The sequence below is a fragment of the Mobula hypostoma genome, chromosome 11 (assembly GCF_963921235.1).
Source record: "Mobula hypostoma chromosome 11, sMobHyp1.1, whole genome shotgun sequence".
NCBI lineage: Eukaryota > Metazoa > Chordata > Chondrichthyes > Myliobatiformes > Myliobatidae > Mobula > Mobula hypostoma.
In genome coordinates, this window is record NC_086107.1 from 10,437,260 (window position 1) to 10,462,003 (window position 24,744).

The window sequence follows — 24,744 nt, forward strand, 5'->3', positions numbered from 1 at the left end:
CCCACTGAAGGCCAGTTTATTCCACAGCTCTTTCCCTTCAATATGCATCTAATCTTCACAAATGAACTTGCATTAACATTTCCATGTAGTACATGTCAAAACAGCCCAAATCTTCTATGTACCAGCTACAGACCTACTTAACTGTGGAAATAAGGATTCCTGCAAGACACAAACCCAAACTTTCACTGCTGACTACCACTGAAAGGATCACTGAGCCACAATGATGGAATCCTAAAGAGATTCCTGAACTTCTGTACATTGTCCCAGCAAATACACCAGTAAATCTGTCTGAAGAATGTCCAGCTACCCCATTTATTTAAATGGAAATGAAGTGGCAAAGAAATTAAAATTCATTAACTCAATTGTATTTAATTTTCTTTTCTGTTTGTAAATTTTAATTAGATTAACTAGGTATGGTTAAATCAATAGCTTTTGAATGCTGAACAGTGGCATTCAAACAATAAACCTGTATATTTGACAGCTCTGGGGAGACAGCTTGGCTAGTGTCTAAAGGCAGACAGCTTGCATTATTATTAGAAGGGGCTTTTGCTGCACTGGAGCTTGTCAATCAGCTTGAAGCAGGTTTATTTTTAGAAGTTTGTGTTCCAGAACCTTGTCAGTTTTTTTTAAAATATCATTCTTAGACCTTTTGCCAAACTCTTTATTCCCTCTAAACTAAACCCATTAAGATTTTGTACATTTAAGTCAATAGTTCGAGTTTATGAAGTTTGAACTATGAATATACAATCAACTTCATAGTTGCAAAACTACTACATAGAAAACCTGTTAATATATAAAGAAAGCAATTAAATGGTAGTTTCCAACTGCATGTCATGTAGGGAGGCTGGTCAAGGGACTTGGTCACAAAATTAGGTGAGGTCCTCAGAAGTTCATCCCACTCTGGACCTAATCCAATATGGTACTAGTGACAATTATACTGGGAAACCTGCAAGCCAAATTTAACCCTTTCATTTGAATAGATGAGCTATTATAGTAAGTACAAATAAAACAATGCAAGTGTACTCAATTTGTTTTGTATCTTCTAGTGTTTAACTCATTGTCAAAGTGCACTGATTTTTGTTTGACGTGTACTTTTCTAACTAGATATGATAAATGTACATATGAACACTTCATTCTTTGGAAAGGCTATTATAGCAGTGTAAGGTTGCAATTAAAATTAGGCAAACAATAACTTACATACACCATGATTTTACAAGTGAAATAATGTTTGATTTATTTAGAATATACATGCTCAAATAGTACGTCACAATAAGATCTGCAAACATTGTAAACCAATTGTCCAAGTGTTTAGTCAAAGGTATTCTGCTAAATTTTAGGTCAATATAAACACTGATCAATAGAATTACAACTATTAAAGTACAGAATACAATGTTCTTTGTACAAGATACACTGCAGACATGTGCCATGAATAAGACCGCTCCCTAAACGGAAAGAATTAAACAGATCATCTGGTTTTGGATGCACTAACATTCCAAGAACAGAAATTAATGTTTTTGTTACCTCAATTAAAGGGATTACAACTGTCAGGTGACATTGATATTTTCATAAAATTTACAAAGCAAATCAATTCAACATTTGCCCAGAATGTAGCATCCAACGATGCAAAGCCTTGGAACAATTGCCAGTCTTGCATCACACGTAACAAGCCACAATTTGTCAATTGGTTTAGATACATCAGCCAGAGAATAAAACCTAATTTTAAAAAGTTCAGTCTGTGCCATTGGGTCAATGTGTATGCCCAAAGCTTGGTACATGCAAATGACCTCTCATTCATTGCTTACCCTTTATTACAATGACCATTAAAATCCTGCTTGATTATGGACCTAATGCAGGTAAATGAGATTGTGTACACAAGTGCAACAGTTGATGTGATGTGGAGGGTTAAAGGATCCTGTTTTTACTCTATCAAGAGTAGAATCAGCACAGTGAAAAAAATCATTAGGTCTAGAGTGAGGGTGACAGACCCACAAAACTTGCTGACTTTGGGCTGCCTTAGAAGTCAGATTACTTAACCCATTCGCAAAAAAGAACCAAATACTTGCAGGTAATTATTGCAAGATTAACTAAGCTTATTTTTAATAGGATGATGATCAGGTGCTTTTTTTGCATTTTCCTTGCCAGTTCTTCTCCACTACTACAAAGCAGCAATTCCTAGATGAGTTCATTCCAATAAATGATGGGTGGCCTCTTGATACTTCAGTGGGATGTCCTGTGTCCATATGCAAGAATGTCACCTTGGATGGAGTCTTGGTCCTTCAAATAGACTCAGAGCTGAATTCTATTTTACTTTTAAGAGAAGCATTCAACCTCCACAGGGTTTGCTCAGTAATGTCTAAGAGCACTAATCTATTTGATCCACATTTCAAGTTCAACTATCACTGCTGCAGCTAAGATGAAGTTCAGGGCATGGATTGAACTCATGTTTTTATATTGCACTTCATCTACTCATTCAATAACTGGAAGTAAAATGCACTCTCAAGATCTTTGCAGCAAGAGTAACTTTGAAAGTAGACTGATCCAAGATTGTTTAATGTCATTTCCAGCATAAGTATAAAGGAGAAAATAATTGTTACTCCAAGCCTGATGCACACAAAAAAAACAAGGTAACATTAATAAAAAATAATATAAATTCATAAGATGTATACATAAATTGATTGCATGTCCATAAAGGTGACTGACAGGGAATGTAGTGGCAGGTTGGGTTATTGTGTGGAGCCTTACTGCTTGGGGAAAGCAACTGTGAGTCTGATGGTCCTGATGTGGATGCTATGTAGCCTCCTCCCTGATGGGAGAGAAACAAACTGTCTACATGCAGGGTGGGTGGGATCCTTAATGATATCACTGGCCTTTTTCTGGCACCATGATACTTGAAATAATGAAATGTTGAGATAGCAAGGACTAAAAGGAAGATCCACCTCTAGAGCACACTGCATAACAAGAAATATTTGTCAACGGTAGTTATCAAATTAGCAAACCAGTTTTTAATCTTCTGAAAAATGTTAGATATAGAATTCCCTACTTTAGTTAGTCCTGACGAAGGGTCTCGGACCGAAACGTCGACTGTACCAAAGCACAATGTCTAAATGACAGATGTTAACTTTGACTGGTCCAGTACTGATGAAATCCATTGTTGGTTTCATGTACAAAAGGCCACTTAGATAGAGCGCTATACAAGTGTCACTTATATTAATAGAACCATTCTTCACCATAGATCCGCAGGAAAAGCAAGCAAACCTAAAATAATCAAAACATTTGCCCTTTCGCTCCTTTCCCTTCATTCATAAACTGGAGTGCTACTTCCAAGTGAAAAGGTCATTTGCATTGATATACCTCCTGATGTATTTTTTTCTATTCAACAGGATCAAAGACGCAATGACCACTTTCAAGAACATCTGAAGCGTGAGTAGACTTCTGGATTGAGTTTAACAATTTCAGACATTGCAACATTCCACACTATACTGTGCCTGGACCCACTCTGGCTTCTTTTCATGAACAATGATCATTTATCAGCTCTCCAAAAGAGGGTTCTTTGTTCTTTTCTCCCTTTCCCCAACAAATCAACTCTAGTTATAACATGTCACCCACTGGAAAATGAACCTGTTCATCTACAACATTACTGCTTGATGTAATGAACATTTTCACTTATTTTCTCTAATTTTAGATTTTCCACATCAGCAATACTGCATGGGTGAAGTGCAAATGCAAGCTGTATCCTATAGGATATGGATGAATCATTCTACTGTAACTTTTATCTTTTAAAAATATAATCAGTACTTAATGTTGAGTTTATAAAATATAAAGGGAAGCTGATCAGCTCCAATAACTCAGCATAAAGCCCACAACCAGAAAGATAACGTCCTTACATTGGGCCTTAAGCCTGGCAATGAACAATGCATGCCCGCAATTCACATGGGCACATTAATCTAGCAACATGGGGCAAATAGCCTCGAATGTTGGAACAGACAACCTCCAACTTCAATATGAAAAAAAAATATTTGCAAATGATTTCTCACTAGTAAACTGCTGTTTAAATACCACACAAATAAAGCATACAAATTCAAGTAGTTTATGTTTTATTATGTCAAATACAATGATGTAATGTGGTACACTGACATTTTGCAACAATAGCAAATTCTGACTGCAGAACATTGAAAAATAGGCAAACAATGTAAACATAAGAGATGCTGCACATGCTGGAAATCCACAGACACACACAAAGTGCTGGAGGAACTCAGCAGGTCAGGCAGCATCTATGGAGAGAAACAAACAGCTGACGTTTCAGGCCGAAACCTCTCTCCATCAGAACAAAATGTGTTTAATACCTTGGAAGCACTGCCCAGCTTTATAATATATAAACATTGTACTGGTAATGAGGTGTTGGCCCAATAGTACTGTAACACTGCACACAATGTTACATGACTAACAAACCAAGGTGGTGGTGATGGAGGTTTAACTAAATAGGAAAATTGTCTCCCCCCCCCCCAAAAAAATTCCCATCTTCCATAATGCCAGGTCCTTCATATGAATACTAAAGTCTGAAATGTTACGATTACGTGCAACTTCCCCCTGGAGATTCCCACAACTAGATACCAGTTCCAGGCAATTCAATTCACCCCATAGGTCAAAAATGGCTGACAGAACTGGATATAGGAAACGTTATGAACCCAACAACATCCTAGTGGTGGTACTACAATAAATTGATCAGTTACGTCCTCTTCACAAAAAATAGGATAAACCACAGTAGCTAATTACCAGTCAATCAGGCAATTGATGGAAGCTTATCAGCAGCACTATCAAATGGCACTCACTCAGTAATAACCTACTCAGCAATGCCTTTTAAATTTTGCCAGATTCTACTCCAGCCCTAGTCACAGCTTTGGTGAACATACAGTAAGAGACAAATTCAAAGTGAGTTGAACGAATGCCCTTGATAGAGGCACACTTGAATGAAGGAGGCTAAAATCACATTCAATAGGAAAAGGGAAAATGCTCCAGTAGTGGGAGTAATATCTTAGTCATAGTCTTAAGAGCATGGAAACAGATCCTTTGGTCCAAGTGATCTATGCTTACCAAGATCTTTGGCACAATAGCCGCAGTTGCTGAAGATCAACCATTCCTGTACCAGGATATCATTGCTAGGAGTTCCTCAGGACCTTATTCCTTATCTAACCATCTTCAGTTGTTTAATGACCTTCCATCAGTAGTGGGCAATGCTCACAGACGGTTCCACAGCTTGCAGCACAAAATACAACTTCGTAGCTGATGAAGCTGACAATGCATACATGCAGAAAGGCTATGACAGAAGTGTCAAATGCATTCATATAATAGACTCCAATAAATCATGGGTTTACTAGTGACTAGAAATTGAACTGGACCATCCACAGGCGGTGGTATTGCACAGCAAACCATTCAAGTCTCGACACTCCAATGCTCTTATTCAACAAGGCACAAAATACAGAGAGGCATGATGACACATTTTCCACTTGCTTGTAAGAATGCTGTAGTGACAATCCCTTATTAGCTTGATAGGCAGGAAAAAAAAGCTGCCCATTTGATTTGCTGTACTTCACACATCAAAAATTGCTTACACCACTGGCATATAGATGTTTCAGCATGTGGCGCCTATAAATTCACTAATTACTTGCTGGGGTTTTTCAGTAGCACCTCTAAAATCTGCTATCAAGAACAAAGACAGCAAGTATTGAGTACTCCACCATCTTGTTACCTCCAAGTTGAAAACTATCTTGACTTGGAAAAGTACTGCCAGTCTGTCACCGGATGCAAGCCCTGGAAATTCTTCTCGAAGAGCACAGTGATAATTTTTGCACCACAGGGAAGTGGATCATTACCTCATGCTCACATTCAGGTTTGAGGGTTGTGCCTGTGATGGAATTGGCTGAGTTTACAACCTTCTGTGATCCCATGCATTAGATGCTGCATACCAGGAAAATAGGGATGAGCAAATAAAGAGTGAAAACAAATTGGTAAAGTTGTATTAAAAAAGCAACTTAATTATGCTGCTCACCTCACTGCTAAGTCAAAGCTGATTGCAGCGCTAACCCTCACACATGGTATTAAACCGTGCTCTGTCTGCCCATTAGAAGAATATCAAAATGTCTTCAACATTATCGGATGTCAAGAAAATATTTTGTAATCGTAATGGCACTACCAAAACATTCTCATATACGCTTAAATAGAAAGATAAAGAAAGATGGGTTACAATGGCCCAGTCCCATGAAATAATGTGCAATTATTACCTGACACCAGTTTAAAGATGAGAAATACATTGAATAACTTGAATTAAATTCTTTAGGCATCTTGTACTGAGAATTCCAATTTGGAAACCCAAATGAAAATTAACCTTGCCCAAGAGTACAAGGTGCCATTCCAATGCGAGATGTGGCTGTTAACGTATCTCCTGAAACAAATCAATGCAGTTTCAGTCAAGTTCCTAGTAGCTATAGAAATAATTTAATAAACCAAAGATACATACTGTGGAAAAATGGTACCCAAAATCACTATACTCACATTGTTTACAGAAAAGCAAACCAGTCCAAGTCTAATGGTAAATATTCACTGCAATCATTCTCTCGTAAGCGGATGTTTTTCCCAAAGCAAAAGATCTTATTCTTTTGGAATATTTGCCTAATTAAAAAAAATTGCTGTGGCAAATCATTGAGAACCATCAATTTTGAATTCATCTGCTATGCTAAGAAAGAATGAGCTTTGTTCCTGAAGGACAACTAATTAACTTCCTGCAATTTTAATGCATGCACATGAATCACAATTGTAATAAATTTCTGAATACATAATTGGTCAGCAACTGTACAATAAAATAAATAAGTGTTTGATTAGAGAAGTATTAGGGCCAGCAAGCACTCAAATTAAACAGCACTGCAGAAATCAAGTTCAAAGTAAATTTATTAAGTATATGTCACCATATACCACTGAGATTTTTTTTTGCAAATATTCAGTCAAACAAAGGCATTTTAAATATTATTCATTTTGAGTTACAATGTCAAATAGGCTCTTCCAGCCATGCCACCTAGCAACTCACCCATTTAACCCTAGCTTAATCAGAGGTCAATTTACATTGACCAATTAACCAGTAGGTCTTTGGATTATGGGAGGAAACCACAGCACCTGGAGTAAACCCACAGATTCCACGTGGAGGACACAAACTCCTTAGAGGGCGATGGTCTTGAACACTGACACCTTAAGCTATAATGTTATGCTAACCATTACGATACCGTGGCGCCCATACAATAGAATGAAAAATTACACAAAGACCGACAAACACCTAATGTGCAGAAGACAAACTGTAGAGAGAAAAGTAAGTATACTGAGTCTGCAGAAGGACTTAATAGGCAAAGTGGCAGATAGAATTGTGTAAGGAAGTACACGATCATGCACCTTGGTAGAAGGAATAAAGGCGTATACTGTTTTCGAAATGAGGAATGAATTCAGAAAACACAGGTGCAAAGGTTCTTGGGAGTCCTAATGTAGGATTCCCTAAAGGTTACCTTTCAGGCTGAGTCAGTCAATTGTAATGTGAGCATTCATTTTGAGAGCGACTAGAATATAAAAGCAAGATTGTAATGCTAAGGCATTGGCCAGACCATATTTGGAGTATTGAAAACAGTTTTGTTTCTAAGAAAGGATGTGCTGCCATTGGAGGTCATTGAACCACTTATGGAACCACTTTCAAAGAAGCAGAGTTCAGAATAAACCAAGTCCTGATAATAGCCATATTTATTTAAAATGGTAAATACCAATGCTGTAATCTTACAATATTCAAGTGTCATAATCATTTCATTTGTGGTCTATTACGTGATCAAACTTGAATTTAAATAGGGTTTATTAGTTGTGTAAATAGTTTGAATTGTTGTACAGCACTTAGCTCATGCTTTTATAATTTTATCTCTACTGCAATCACAGCTTATGTATAATTAATGCACTGAATACATATAAAATGTCAATTTCCACCCCTCCCCCTATAGTTATGATTCAGTATCCTACTGCCATGAAAGGTTGTAGTAGTCTCTTTGTACCAGTCAGTAAGCTTACTTCCAGTGAAAACATTTACTGTAACTTATCAAATAACTATCAAAACATGTAGCTGGAAATAAAGCAACTAAGCCATTTCAATGTCCTTCTCTATAATTTATCTCACCAGAAATGTTCACTTTCTTTATACTATCAGAAAATCTATGAAAATTTACTAAATACATTTTAACATGAGTGGCAGTGTTACCGTAACTCTGATTAACACCAATGCTACCAGTTTCAGTGTATTATACAGGAATATTTGAATAAACAATGACCCTAAAGGGATATGCAGGGCCCAAGAGCTACACAGCACTAGGTATTTCACATTATCCTAGACCAATGTTCATTTTCTTAAAGACAAACTTGAGGCTCATTTCAATGACTGCTCATAACTGTATTTCATGCGCTGAATATAATTCCTTTCTGAAACCCAATTGTACTCTTCTGTTTCAAATAGTGGTGTAAGCTCTTGTGCTCTACATCTATTCTGCATGTTCACTCTATCATAAGCTTTAGAAAGCAGTTTAGATAGTTTTAAAGGCATGCTGCTTCAATGGGAGAGAATAATCAAAGTGTAAATTGAACTGCAAAACTGAGATCCTTTTGGGGATGGCTAAAAGCAGCTAGCAGATATACACCTAAACACTGCAAGTCAGTTACTCGTCATCTTTATTGGCAGTAATGCCTTACACGTTTGGACCACATCAGTTTCCAGGAGTGCAAATAACAGAACAAAGCTGCTCTAGAAATACAGATAGGTTAACGACCCATCTCAAAATTTTACGGCTGGAGAATGTATAGAGTGCTCTTCTGAAGGTAGTTATCTGGTTGCATTATATTCATTCACAATACATATGAACATGGTTCAATTAAAGAAAATGCTCACTGGTGTGTGAATGAAGTGTAGAGACCTCATACAAGTATTTGCAGTCATTTGGCACTGAGCTTTATCAGAATCAAAACTGTCCTCTTATTCATCTGTGGGATTATGAATATATAGCAAAATAGGGACTGCTCCACCTTGGAGAATAGAATGTTCTCAAATACAACTAATATTAGCCCTTTCATAACTGGACAACACACCCATGATCCCACATTTCAAACTTTTATTTATTTAGTTCTTTCATTCAGGACAAGCAGTAAAATGACAACTTTAAAGTACATAAAACTAAATGAATATTACAAAAACGTAAATGCCAATTAAATAAAAACAAGTGACTTTAAAAGCCTTAAGTGTTCAGTAGCTTATCCCATCTCTCAATGCTTCAACAAGACTGTAATATATTCTAATTTATTATCTATGGAAATGATCAACATTGTGGGCCAAGACACTTTTTCATGACTGGAAAAGGGGGAAGACACCAGAATAAAACTGTGGAGAGGAAGGGGCAGTAGGACTAGCTAGGTGACAAGTGAGGCCAGGTGGGTGGGAAAGGCAAAGGGTTGGAGAAAAAGAGTGGACCATGGGAACAGGGGAAGGAGGAGGAGCGCTGGGTGAGGTGATAGGCGGATGAGAAGAGGTGAGGCCAGAATGGGGAATAGAAGAGGGAAAAAGGAGGGGAAATAATTACGGGAAGGAGAAATTGATATTAATGTCATCAGGTTGGAGGCTACCTAGACAAAATACAAGGTGTTACTCCTCCACCGAGAGTGGCTTCATCATGGTAAGAGAAGAGGCCATAGACTGACAATGTTGTAACAGGAAAAGGAATTAAAATGTTTAGCCACCAGGAAATTCTGCTTTTGGCAGTTAGGAGAGTGGAAATACTCAACAAAAAGGCCCATCTCATTACACTGAGGCCATAATCAGGAGTGCCAGATACAACAGATGATCCCAAGATTCACCTGGAAGACTGGGGACCTGAACGGAGGCAAGAGGTGAACGGGCAGGTGTAGCATTTGTCACTTGCAGGGATGTGTCAGGAAGGAGAGGGGCAAATGGACAAGGGAATCAGAGGGAATGATCCCTGAGGAAAGCAAGAACTGGGGAGAGATAAATGTGTTTGATGGTAGGATCCTGCCGAAGATGGCAGAATTTGTGGAGAAACTGATGCAGAAATGCTACCTGTTTGTTCTGAAAATCAGATTCAACGTTTATCACAAGACAGCATAATTCAAATGCCAGCAAATCAGCATTTGTTAAAAAAATTCTACTTTAAGTCTATAAATGACCATTAGTTACTACACTCTCATGCCCAAGCAGAGTACTGAACACTATAGGCTATTTAATTTGTATTGAGGAATCAAAAAAGCTTAGAGGTTAATTATGCAGTTATCAAATACGAGTTCTACTTTAGTGCAATATGGGAGAAGTTATTTTTCTCCCCTTCCATTTGCCTTGTAGTAGCATGGGTACTGATGGGCATGCTAAGGACCAATATTGGCTTAAGTTTTAATTTTTAAAATCTGTATTTTGCCCCAAAAGAAAAATCTGGAAATCAAGGTCACACCTGTAATTTTCATAGAATTTAGAGAAATCCAGTACTTTCCCTACATTTATAAATGAAGCATTTATTTTGAGAGAATGCAAATAACAGATCATTTATATCATTTCATTACCAGTTGAAAAGGAGTGCAGGAACAGAGAAACCTGGGGTTTACCCAGGTCGAAGGTACGAGGAATGTTGGTAAATGATTTAAAGTCATCATGCATCACAGAGATGCAGTACAAAATACTAAACCACATGACTAAATTAAGAGCTTTGCTTGTTTTTGAAGGCCAGTCTAGGAGATATTAGTGACTTACTATAATGGCAGCAAGGATGAAGGGAATTCAAGAAAAAATTGAATGCTTTAATGCTAATCACATTGTGCTGCACTCATTGCTGCAACAATTCTTCTGTGTAAAAATTAATACTATGGTAAAGGAAATAAATTTTATAATTTTGAAGAAAATAAATTTTCCTGAGATTACAAATAAAAGGGTCCAATGTTATAGGCTTGTTGGGATTATTTTATTTCCAGTTACTGTTTTGAAAGTGATTTCTTCAGGCATTGTGTTCCATGTAGTGAAAATCTATAGCATCAGCCTTACCTGGTGTCGTCTCCTCCTGAGTAGTAATGATTCTCTAAGATGGACTTGGAAAAGAATATCAAGATTACATTTTAATCCCATACATTTTTGCAGTAGGCCTTCTACTAAAGATCTACAAATAGACTATGTATCCCACCTACTGCATTTCCCAAGAAATTGGTTACTAGCTCAGTGCTCCATTTGTCCATGAGCCTTAAAATATCCTCAACATTGTAAAATTTGCCTACTTAATTAAACCCACATCCAAACTTCAATCAAGGTTCTATTATTCTCGCACCAAGCCAACCTATTCTCTAGTTTACCACCCTCCATAATTTTGCTCAATTTTTAGTTTTATATTTTTGCCCATTTGCCCTTGTTCATATCATTAGTACACATTTGCTTAGTCCCCTTAAATATAAAATACATTTTCATAGAGCTATCAATCATTTTAATAACATTAGCTTTTTTCCCCCCAGTGAAGTAACCAAAGGGGATGTCCATAGTGGTATGCTTATGAAGTCCTTTAAAGTTCAAAGTAAATTTTATTATCAGAGTACATATATGTCACCACATACAACCCTGAGATTCATTTTTCTGCAGGCATACTCAACAAATCCAGAGGATAGTAATGATAACAGGATCAATGAAAGATCAGCTGGAAGACAACAAACTGTGCAAATGCAAATATAAATAAATAGCAATGCATAATGAGAACATGAAATTAGAGTCCTTAGAGATGATTGGCTGTGGGAACATCTGCATGGATGGGCGAGTGTAGTTATCCCCTCATTCAAGAGCCTGATGGTTGAGGAGTAGCAACTGTTTCTGAACTTGGTGGTGCAAGTCCCAATGTTCTTGTACCTTCAACCTGATGGCAGCAGTGAGAAAAGAGCACGGCCTGGGGTGAGGATCTCTGATGGATGCTGCTTTCCTACGACAGCATTTCATGTACATGTGCTCAGTGGTTGGAAGGACTTTACCTGTGATGTACTGGGCCGAATCCACCACCTTTCACAGGGTTCTTCATTCAAAGGCACTGATGCTTCTATACCCCCAGGCTGTGATGCAGCCAGTCAATACGCTCTTCACTACATGCCAAATGTCCGTAGGCCCCTAAAGAAGTAGAGGTACTGCTATGTTTTCTTCACAATTACATTTACATGCTGGGTCCACGATAGGTCCTCTGAAAATGTAACACCCAGGAATTTAAAGTTGCTAACCTTCTCCATCTCTGATTCTCCAATGAGGACTGGCTCATCGACCTCTGGTTTCTTTCTCCTGAAGTCTGCAATCAATTCTTGGGTCTTACTGACATTGAGAAATTGTGGTTATGACAACACTCAAATCCCCCTCCTGTATGCTGATTCATCACCACCTTTGATGCGGCCCAAAACAGTGGTGTCTTCAGCAAACTTGAATATAGTGCTGAACCTGTGCTTAGTCACAGTCATAGGTGTAGAGCAAGTAGAACAGGGGGCTAAGCAGACATCCCTGTGGTGCTCCTGTGCTGGTGGAGATTGTGGAGACATTTTTGCAATCCAAACTGACTGGGGTCTACAAGTGAGGAAATCCAGAATCCAATTGCATGAGGGTTTTGGTGACATGAGTTTTAGATGAAGTAAACATTTGGGCAACCACGAAATTGCATACTAGAATATAGAGCCAGAGGAAGATGAAAAGAAGAATAGTTAACACTAGTAAACAGATGGCCAACTAGGGTAAGAACATATTAAGTTCCTGGCAAAACTGCATCATGATATAGATTACCAAGCACAAAGGTCCCAGGTGAATAGAATAGCATGGGTCAGACAGATGCCTCAGGTGTTCTGAATACCCCTCTGACCCTCCCAGAGTACACCAATAACAGAATGAGGGAGCCCAGTAAGCCATGGAAGGCAAGAATGAAAGCTGGGGCAGGATCAATGCAAGAATGTTAAAGGCAGCAATGAACAATCATATAGTTGGTCAAGTGAAACCAAAAACTCAGTTCATCCCTCATTCTGAGAACTGAGGCCTGCTAGAGGACACTCGTTCCTCAACCATTTATAGCTTCATCTATAAACTGAAAAACAAAACTCTTAGTCCCCTACCAATCTGGTAATTTTCTGCTTAGTTTTGGGTTGAAGCAGAATATTGCAATCCTACTATCTAATCTACACTGCACTTCATAACCCTTCCAAAATTAAAACCACTCAATTTTAATGAGATCGTCTGTCTGAAACTGCTTCAGCCTATTAGCTGCTAAACCCCAGTGGTTACTTGCAGAGTCAATATGCTGCTCAAACATTTAAAGTGATAACCTTCTTATCTCTGCATTTTTGCTTTGCATCAAAAGGAAAATTCTAAGTAACAGTTAAGCATGGTTCTGATATACTGAGCATTGCGGATACTATTTGACAGAGGTTTTGTTTGACATTTGCACCTTACCATTTTCTGCGCAAAGTTGTCCTGGAAACAGCTGCTTAAGTATTTATGAAATCAGTGAGGAAATTTCTTCTTGTAATCCAACCTGAAGAGCCGAGACGAAACTAAAGAACAAGACAGATGCCAAACATTGCTGCCTTTTTATCTTTAGAGAGTTACTCTGAAACACTGATCTTTAAATCTCTGAAAGAATCAAGAAGGGAGCGAGAACCTTGTGGGTTGATATGCTGGTTGACTGTAAATAGTGATCTACTCATACGAGAAACAGCATTTACATTTAGAAATGTCACATTATAACATAGTCTGATCCTCTCAAAAGAACAGCAAAATCATCTGGTAAGAACCACGAGAGAATGAACTATTTAGAGTATATCATACGAACCCTGTGCCACTGCTGGCAAAATAGAGCTAATGCTACACTGTGTAGATGCTTGCAGGCTTGCCTTACTTGCAACGCCAAGACAGAGGTCAGCATCCTGCAAATGGTGGTAATGAGATCAATGCTTCAAATGCAATGAGATGGAAGCTGTGTGCCAAAATGGTGGTATTTTAAGGAACCCATCAATAAAAGTCAAATTTGACAACTAGGTGATTATGATAATGATTTCTCATTTATCGTGAATCCAAAGTAAGCCAACACAAGTTGTTTAACCAAATGTAAGCCTTGGCACATTCACATCTTCCATGCGTAAGCACTATGGTGTAGTCATTTAAAGACCATGAATGACTGCAGATTTGAATGCTTTGAGCTGCACTCAATCAAGTTGGACCTAAAAATAACAATGTATGGAATAAGAATTGAAAACTCAAAATCCACAATCTATTCTTTTTGAACATTATTGCGAAGGAGAATCAAGGTAAGAAAAGCCCATGCTCCAAGAATCCACAAGCTACCAAGCAACAACTACCATGGCCACACACAACCAGTGAACGCAACTTTCATATTAAGAATTAAGAGCTTGTATAAGAATTTTGTTTCTTGCTGATCTGTGGTATAACCAGCCCCTCCACAACTTACCCACAAGGTATAAAAAATATTTTACTCCCCCGTAGTGCTATTTGTACTTATTTACTTTTTAAAATAATTCTTTGTCTCTGAGGGCCTAGAACAAAAAACTGTAGTTCTCACACCATCAAGACTATCTGCTTGAGGCTATGGCACAGAGAGGCAGCATCCAAACACCTCCATCTGGGCCATTCTCCTTTCTGAATATTGCCACCAGGCAGGAAGTACAGGAACCCAAAGCCATACAACTCAGTCTGCATTTCTTTTACTTGCACTATGTTTATTTTATCACCCATGTACAATTTGTGTTAACTTGTTTGTCATGTTTATAATGCACTGGGATGCTGCAAAAATCAAATTTTCATGGCATTCATCCATATATATAAGCCTATGTCATTAAATGTATCGGGATAATGCTTCTCATACCAACAAATGCAATCAGCCACACATTCTCAATGTTCCACAGATGACAAAAATGCCAACCCAGCACAAATGCACTACCAGGGGAGTACAAACAATTGTTAACTGCTATTAGATTCTTATACTTTGGTGAAATTGTGGAGGAGCAGATATAGCACACTAATACCGAACAAAATAAATGAAATTAACTGGTTATACCTATTATGCCATGCCTATTTTTTGTACCCATGGACAACACAATATTAAACATGTTGATGCTAGATAAGGCCATCCTAGAACATTCCAGTAATCCCTTTTATATTAAAAACTTAAACTTTACTCTTGCGTCCTTCCTGCATGCTGTACTTTGCAATATATAGGCTATTTCTGCTAAAATTACCTCTAATGTATTAATTTAGAAAGCAACATTCTGGACTAGGCTACGATTATTTTCTCTAGAGCAAAGGAGGCTTGAGGGGTGACCTTATAGATATGCAAATTATGAGGGGAATAAGATGAATCACCAAGTCTTCTTCCCAGGGCAGGGGAGGCCAAAGCTCAAGGGTGTGGGCTTAAGGTGAGGGAATAATCTAAGAGACTGAAGGGACAAGTCTATCCCCCACAGAGGTGGAGATATATGCAATAGGTTACCAAAATGGTACAGGTGGGTTTAAAAGATATTTAGGCAGATACACAGATAGAAAAGGTTTAGAGCAGGGGTCAGCAACTTTTTTGCCTCTGTGGGCCGAATCCCATATTAATGAGTGGACAGTGGGCCAGATAAATGCCAAAAAACACTTGAAATATGGGAATTATCCATTTAAATACATCTAGTTATGTTTTGCCTCAAATTAATGAAAAATGCATGCTAGAAAATCATTTGTGCTTAAGGTTGCCTACCCCTGGTTTAGAGGGAATTAAAAAATTACCAATTCAGTTTGCTGTAATTAAGTCCCTACTTTTTTCCAGCCTTCAAACAAAAAGGCAAGCAGGCAAATGGGAATAGCTCAGGAAGACACCTTGATCAGTATGAATAAGTTGGTGCAAAGGGCCTACTTCTGAGCAGTACAACTCCATGGTGACAGCACATAAATATACTGATAATCTTTTGGAATAATTAACCAATCCATGTCTTTAAATGTATGCAGCAGCACAAAATATAGAACAGTGCTTATAGACAAACCACCCAAAACCATAGCTGGGTGGCTGAAAGGAGAAATTTTTTTTAAAAATTGTAAGTGCTCACTGAAGGTTACTTCATTTGACAAAATTATTAACACTAAGCAGTTACCTGGCAATCTTGAGTACTTTAAACAATCCATGATACATTCAGAAAAACATACGATTATGCCATGTCATGCCTGAGATTGGAGGTACACAAGAGACCTGAAGACAATGAATGTGAAAATCTTCAGTTATATGAGTGTAAATGAAATTAAATTTCAAGTTTTTCTTCCACGTTTGCTAAGTTACATTCTCAAGATTAAGCCAGTTCTTCCAGTGTACAGCCTTAATTTTCTACAGTCACCATTTTGAAGATACTCATGGTGCCAGAGTAAACATCAAGTTGATCAAGAGCTCATTTATTGCCTTGAGATGTTAGAAATGTTTTTTTCTGAAAATCTCCTGCCTCATATGGTAAGGTGTAGAACTTACCCAAAAGTTATGAATGCGATTCTTTAATGTATTATCACCACAGCAAGGCTAGCAATAATGATTAGATACAAAAGGAGAACAAAATCACTAGGTGTATGAGAAACAAAAGTTATATTTGATAATTCTATCCAAAGAGCCTTTAGTCAGTTCCAGTGAATTGAAAACAGGTCAGAATAATTGCTGTTACAATTAAACTGTTTAGTAGTTATTTGAAAAATGTTTCATTAATTCCTCGGGTTTTCAGTGTTCTAAATTTTATTGCTGAAGATAATGGCCTCCTTTCATTTATTGGTGACTGCTATTGCATGTTGAAAGCCACCAAAATAGGAAGGTGAGCAGAGATGACTGAAATACAAGTTGGACCCAAATGAAGCAGAACATGTTTTGTCTCTTCATCTTCAGCAGCAAGAACACAGATTAAGTAGATTTTCCCTTCAGCTCAGCCAATAAACTTGTGTTCAAGAGGAAGTTGTGAAAGTAACAGATGTGTAATTTCAATGCTGCAAACTGCACAATTTATGTTATCAAGATACTTAATATTGCACTCCTAGCTTGCTTCAAGGAAATTTTGAAAGAGCAGTGATGTGTGCACTGCTCATTTGCTCAAAATACAAGAACAAATAAATGAAATAAAATTCTATTACTTTGAATTAGCAACTTTAATCAAGAATATACTGTATTAATATTGTTAAAAATGGTGTATGCTGCAAGGGTTACAAACGCACAAAAGCCAAATTTGTTCACTACAAAAACAGGCAAGCTTAAATCATACTACCTTTGCAATGTTAAAAAGCATCATGACAAATGTAGATCAGTGGATGCGACAAACTGGAAAGAGGTTGTATAAACTTCTCCCGCTTTGGAATATGCACTCTATTTGCAACCTTTGAATTTTACTTTGCTTCAATTAAGTTGATGATCTTTAGGATGGCTGCAAGTGGTATTCAAATTACTGGCTGAAAAGGATTAAATTTAGGTTTAGCAGACCATGCAAGTTAGAAATTATAAAACGTACAATATGTACATCCTCAAACATGCAAAACATTATGTAATATCTCTAAAAGCAAGATTACTTGAAAATGAAGTCAGAGTAGGTGGTAGGTACAATTCTACCATTCAAAAGAGCCAGATCAATATCTGGAAAAAATATGCAATGTTACAGGACAAGAGCAGGAGAGTAAGGAAGGTTGAACTGATCTTTCATAAACCCAGTACAGACTCAGCAGTCCATGTTTCCTTCTGCTCTAATTTGCGAAACTGCACTGATACACAAAATCAAAAAACTCATTGCAAATTTAGTGCCAGGTACACAGTGCAACAGTGTATAAGAATGTCTTCATCACTGCACAAACTTGTATGTAGTAACATTTTTCATTTGGATATACTACCACCTGCTGTTAGTGGTTAAGCAATGCCCAAACTCTGAATATTGAATCAAGAAATTACCAATTTAGTTTGCTGTCAATTAGGTCCCTACTTTTTCCAGCCTTCAAACAGAAAGGCAAGCGCACAAATTGAGTTGAGCACCCAAGAACAATTTGCCACACTCCGGAAGTAGATTCTCTGACAAGGCTAGTGGTTTCTCACTAGCTGTCTCCAATTGAACAACTTTGAAAAACCAAATAACAATGTGCTAATCCAGAGTAATTTGGAGTACAGTTAAGAAACAGCGAGTGTGGCACTACAGATATAGATGACAAGTTATTTTCTTTAAAGTGGACAGCTGAAGTTTCCATGTCACTTGGATTCAAATCCTTAAACTGGCATGAAGGGTTTTTGAACTATCACACAATATTCATAATCTAGGGAATAACTGTTTCGTTTGCTGTAGTAAAACAGAACTGGCTGCCAAATGTTACTATGTCGGAGAGAAGCAATAAAAAGTCTATTTACCATTGATTAATTTTGATTCTGAAATGAGTACGCTTTTCAGAGAACAGTAATCTTTTCCACCATGAACTGGCCTGCCCAAAACATTTTGGGCAGAGGAAGAAAAGGCTTTTGCAAGAAGTGTCAATGCTTAAGGAACCAAGTCAAATTGGAATGTGCAGAGGATTTTTTGATATATCAATGATTCTGGTAATGAAGTGCAAGGCCAAAGTCAATCTGGCATAAATAAAATCTGGCAACAGGGCTGCTTGAAGTCAGGAAGTAAAGAGCTAGTATATTTATAAGCATTTGTTGAATTGTTTTACCTTAATGCATCTTTACAGACAATAAAGTGCATCTGAAAAGCAAATGTTATAAACAAGTAATAAAATCTTGGGTTCAGTTCCAGGTTAAAACAACAGGAACAATCAGCCCCAAGTCTGCACTATTAGCTATCAAGTGCAAAGCAACTGTAAAAAGTAAACTGCCAACTTCAATTATATGCATGGAAGAAAAAACACTGCATTAGCACTGCCTCAGTAAAAACATCCATTATAGTGAGGGGAGAATGAAAATTTAAACATCTATTACAATGACAAATATAATATGGACTTATTAAAATAATTGTGTTGCTATGTTTTAACAAGTCTGATTTTTAAAAGAAACAAGCATTTCTAAGTTTAGATTTAGCAAATTCATAAGTTTATTTTACATATACCATTAAGCAATTCAGTTTATACATTTCTAGGCTTTACGTAGTCCTATTTAATATACATACAGATATCACAGGACATTTATGATTCACTGTATTTTGGTATTATGAGCAAAATAAGTTCAGCAAAAGGCTCTTTGTGGGTATATACTAAAAGGAGTAAAGTGAAAGGTACATATTTGGGTATTTCAAAGTAGTTGTATATTTTCTCCCAGTGAGGGTACCATATTACCGTTCAGATTAATACTACAAATGTAGTAATAGGAATTTGTAACCGGCAAAACACTCAGTTGCCACTTTATTAGATGCAGGAGATACCTAAAGTGAGAACTAAGTGTTACCAAAACACACAAAATGCTGGAGGAACTCAGCAAGTCAGGCAGAATCTACGGAGGGGAATAACTTTCATCAGTACTGCATTACTAAAACGTTTAAAGAAATTTTCATGATTGAAGCTCTGCTATGGTGGTCAGGTCTCGAACAACAGTTACTATCATGCTACCACCTCAGCCAAATACATCAGCAATCAATTCTATTAGCTCAAGTATTAATCTGAGGTACTAGTTTAGAAAGTAGGCTTTGGTGTGCCGTGTTATCTAACTCTGAGTAATGACTGGACAAAAAAGGTCAACTTTCAGTACTCATATTCTTTGTTCAGTTTCCAAGCAGCTAACTCAATTGAAAATGATGTAACTCTGAGCCTTTCTGCAGTCCAAAAATTTACTGGAACTAATTATTTTTTTAAGTCTTAAATGTAGCTGAACTCAAGCTCCACTGCACCTCTATTAAACCTACACGAGAATCACTACCAATGTTATAGTAAAAAAAAAACTGGTGAAGCAAACTAGCTACTGGATGCAGGAGAGCGGGTAGGAACCAACAGCTCAATGTACTCTTGGGGATCGGCTAGAATCTTCAGGTTTCTCGCTTCTAAGGCATTATCAACGTCCAACTCAAAAAAAAAATTAACCTTAAAATGCAGATTCTTCAATTTAATTTACATAATCCTTTATCAATCTAAGTGATAATTCTATGGATTTTAATTAAGAAATAAAGGAATAAAGCAAACATAGTTTTGTTTTAAACAAGGTTTTAAATACAGAAAATGATAGCAAAATTCAGAATTTCACACATCTGTGGAGAGCAAAATTTAATGTTTCAGGTTGATGTTCTTCTGATGAAAAGTCTTGGGCCCAAACCAATGACTTCCTCTCAAAAGATGTTTCCTGACCTATTGAGCTTGACCAGCATTTGCCCCCTGCATTTCCAATTTCCAGCATTTTAAATGAGATTATAAACTTAAGTATATTCAGCCGCATTTAACAAAATGCCAGGAAGAAAGCATAAAAGCATCCTTGGAAGAGAAATGGCAGTAAGTGCAATGGTAACCAAGAAGCAAAAACAAAATTGTTGATGCAGCCTATAATCAGACTGGTGATAGGAACAAAAGTAAAAGCACAAAGAATTGTGGTGATCCAGGAATAACAGCATTGCTCACTCTAACATTCCCATTCCCCCCCAACCCGAAAAGTGATTGATTGTAAAATCATGATCATTTTACTGCTAGTCCTGTCTGTTCTAAAGCTCATTACAAGACCAGATGTTTTAAAGTTTACATTTACTTTATCAAAAATGCATTATATATTTGCAATTATAAATAAAGCCAGCAGAAAGTGGCTGTGTTTGCAAGTAACTGAGCCAATAATCTATTCACTGGAATCAAACAACTATGATCCTTTTACAAGCTGAACATCAGTTCATGTCTGTAGGACCAATTTAATTAACTTTGGCAAAAAAATAATATTTACAGTTCACTGATGTATAAGTATCTTCATCAAAAATGAGGGAAATACTCAATTTGAGACCAATGTCTGAAATAAATGTAGTGAAGATTCTATAGGTTAATACTGCAGATCAATTTCAAATTGGGATGGTGATGCAACAACAATACTGAAGGCATACTAGATCACCCCCAAGGTGAAAACATTATTACTAATCTTGTCAGAATATGGATAGTGAAGCCAAGCTGATTTGTACCATTAGTGCCTGATGCTCAAAAGAGCTCTGCAAATGATCTTGGACGAAAATTACAATTACTTCAATTAACTTTTTCTGAAAATTCAAACAAGGCAAAGCAATTAAAATTCCTTATCCACGTCTTCAAAACAAGAAAACATATTTATACCCATGATGACTCATCCAAACTAATGAATGTAGTGGGGAGGTGAAATGCGGGGGGAAAAGTTGTGTAATAAATGATAGCCAATTTTCCACAACATTACACAAATGGAGTCGAGTAGAAGTGAACAGAAATTGGTCAGTGAGGGACTAGAGAACTAGAGATCAAGGAGGGAAAGTTCTGAATAAGATAATGTACATTCTACACCTAATTCGATACAAGACCTGTATTTTATTATTCAGTTAAATACCATACCAGAGTAACCATTTGGGAAGATGTAGAGTTTGGAGCATTGGATTCTATTTCTAGATTTGCTCAAGGAATTAATCACTATAACACTATGACATCTGGATAATTGCTATTTCCATCTGACAGGTTTGCACTGGCAACTCTGCAAATACAGGTGAATATATAATAAATAGTAACAAATTTGTCATCAGGAACAAGATTTTACAAATATGAAGTACATACGATTACATATTTTAATGATGAAATTATTAAAGGCTTATCCTACAATCACTTTAAAAATAACCATTAAAATTTCAAGTTCTTAAAAAAAAATCACTTGAAACAAATGGTATGAAGCATTAGAGGTTTTGGAAAAGCTCAAAATATAATATAGATTCCCTAATTGCTCATTTGGGAGATCATTCTAAAAATTAATATCCTGAGTAAAAAGGTTCAAAAGAAAATGCAGAGTATACCAACAGTTTCTAACCAAAGAACTGCAGATTCAAACTATTTCACACCCGCCTATCATAAAAATGAAATTTAACAGCAAGAACACTGTACTTAGAATGAAAACCTGTTAATCCAAGTTTGCTACTGAAACCAAATTAGATTGTGCTTGGAAAGAATATCAGGACCCAGAACTCACTGCTATATAATCATATATTGTTAACGGGGTATTTAGAGATCTTAACATCCATTTTTTTTTGGATGATTATACAGACTTATTGTCATGCTATCCAGAAATACACTTAGCAGGATATAACATATCTATTTATCTGTGGAAGAATCAATTTATGTCCACATTTACTATAAAAAAGCAGACTTAACACACGGTTCAAGTAAAGATGCACAAGAGATCTAAAGCTGCAAGAATGAATTACTGATGGGCACCTTCAAGAACCAAGCACAAAATCTGTTATATAATGACATTCCAATTTCATTGCCCAAGTTCTTCCTTTGGGCAAATTCGCCACATTGGGGAGGGATTAACAAAGAAACATCAGCAATTAAGAGCTTTGTGGCATTAAAGAACCCCACCAACAATAAAAGCCACAAAGCCAAGAATTATTTTATTCAATTGTTTGCTGAGCCCCAGATGTTGGTGCAATAATTTATTTGTGTGTACTGGCACAGAACTGACAAATTCAACAGTTCCTTGCCAAGTAATACATGCACATTGATGTTGCCAGAAGCAAGCTAGTTTGATAGAATACTTGATGATTCTGTCACAAACCTCAAATGAGAAATATTGCAATAAAAAATGCAAAGCAGGAACATAATTTCCTAAATCTTAGTTTATGATTAAACATCTTCAATATTTGTTAATCAGGTTAACCTCCCATAATGTCAACAATTTGCTACAAGAAAAATATTATATTTTTAATTAATTACTGCATGTAGCTTCTTGTTGCAATGTAATGTATCCTATTTAATGTATTTTAAAGCAACCTTTGGAATCTGCAGGTCGCTCTATGCCTCCCAACAAAAATGCCCATAGTTTTGAGATAAATTCCCTTCCAGTATCATTAACTTCTGCCTTAAACTATGTGACTTTACAGATTGGACCTATTCATCTCAGACATCTGAACTGAACCAGATATTCCAGTCTGTGGTGGCTTTCAAACCAAAGATCTTGCTTTAAGAAAAGTTGAAGTGGAAGAGGAAAAGTGAAAAAGGAAATAATAGGATACCATACCTGACACCTGCCAATTCAAAATCTTGAAAGTGCAGATTAAATCAGATCAGTGGAATGTAATAAAGTTGCAGATAGAAATCCAACAGTATATAAAACCAATGTCAAAGTAAAGGATTACTGTGAATAACAAAGAAGCAATGTGGGAAAATATTAACGATTCATCTCTAAAAGAACTTTGCAACTGGTGAGATTTTCCCCCTGACAAATAGGAATACAAATCTTACAGTGCAAGATTACTATAGTTCATCTCAAAGTGAAACTGTTCTAATATTAAGGTAACACTTCTCCCAGAAGCAGTATTTAGAACAGAATAAAAAGCTACTTTGACTTCATAATAATCAACTGCTGCTGGCCAGATTTGTGAAGACCACCATGCATCAAAGGGTAGACATTGAAACTATACTTTGAGTTGAAACTTAAGGATCAGCTTGATTGAACAGATTCTGTAAACTTTTAATTTATGTAACAAGCTGATGTCTCTAGAACAATGCAATGATTTATAATTGCATCAGGGTATGATCAATGTTGGCAAAACCTTTGTGCAATAGTGCAAGCTGAATGCCAAAGCATAACAAAATCTGGTTATTATATTATGCACCAAAACAAACTTTCCTGTTCCCACAGTCATTCAACATCAGTAGCTTTCTGTATATAATTGACAGGAATAAAGTAACTATAATTTTTGATAGACCTTGATTCAAAGCTCAGCATCTCCCATCATATTAATGTCATGAAACTGTGATCATTAGATCCATAGAAATGACAAACTACTGCAATATTAAACTTAAATAAAAATATAAAGATTGCTCATTTAAACTAGTTTATTCAACCAGACATTTAATACTCTTACTTGGAATCATTCATTACACACACATTCAATGACTTAAGAATTTTTGGTTGTGTCTGTTGTATGGGTATCTGAAGCATTTATTTCAGATCTCTTTAAAAAAAAATAAAACAATTTATTGTATTTCTGTGGTGCTAGAACAACAACTGATTACAATGCGAAGTCCTGAAAAGGAAATAAAAGATTAAGCAAATACACTATTAAATATTATGAGTCTCTTTGACAAATAAATGCCCCAGCTTGATAAAGGACTATTAAATACAAGATACTGTGAGTGAACAGAAGAAATGAACTCTAAAGAAATGACACGGGAGGCAATAAAGAGACACATGACAACTGAATAAAAGGCCAAAAGCACATAAGATACCATTAAAGACTATTTTAATGTTGTTGCAATTTCAACATGCAACAATCATTGATGTGCAATAGGCCCAGACATTAAAATTTCATTAAATACTTTAAATCCCTACATTAAGTACAGTCTGCACCTACAGATATCAAGATCCACCTGTAGCTTTCAAAGTCTGGCTATTCACTTAATATTGGTCTGGTTAATTTAACTCAGTGGTGTGAACTTCATGAAGCATGGTAGGAATATGCCACTTTTAAATTATCCTCTAAAATTGAAATGAAAAAAAT

At 36.6% G+C, this 24,744-nt stretch overlaps 1 protein-coding gene across 3 annotated transcripts in view; it reads right to left on the reverse strand.

Annotated features, from left to right (window-relative positions):
- Positions 1-24,744, reverse strand: part of cstf3 (cleavage stimulation factor, 3' pre-RNA, subunit 3) — a 102,509-nt gene that overhangs the window by 58,630 nt on the left and 19,135 nt on the right. The window contains exons 1-2 of one of the 3 annotated variants that reach the window (XM_063061675.1): positions 6,550-24,713; positions 6,279-6,439 (exon numbers count right to left, since the gene is read on the reverse strand). The exons of 1 other annotated variant lie outside the window; for it this stretch is intronic. In XM_063061675.1, coding sequence (XP_062917745.1) covers positions 6,279-6,338 — 60 coding nt within the window. In that variant the 5' untranslated portion in view covers positions 6,339-6,439; positions 6,550-24,713. Of the gene's footprint in view, positions 1-6,278; positions 24,714-24,744 lie in introns of those variants that run through there. One more of the 3 variants, XM_063061674.1, reaches the window with a different exon arrangement.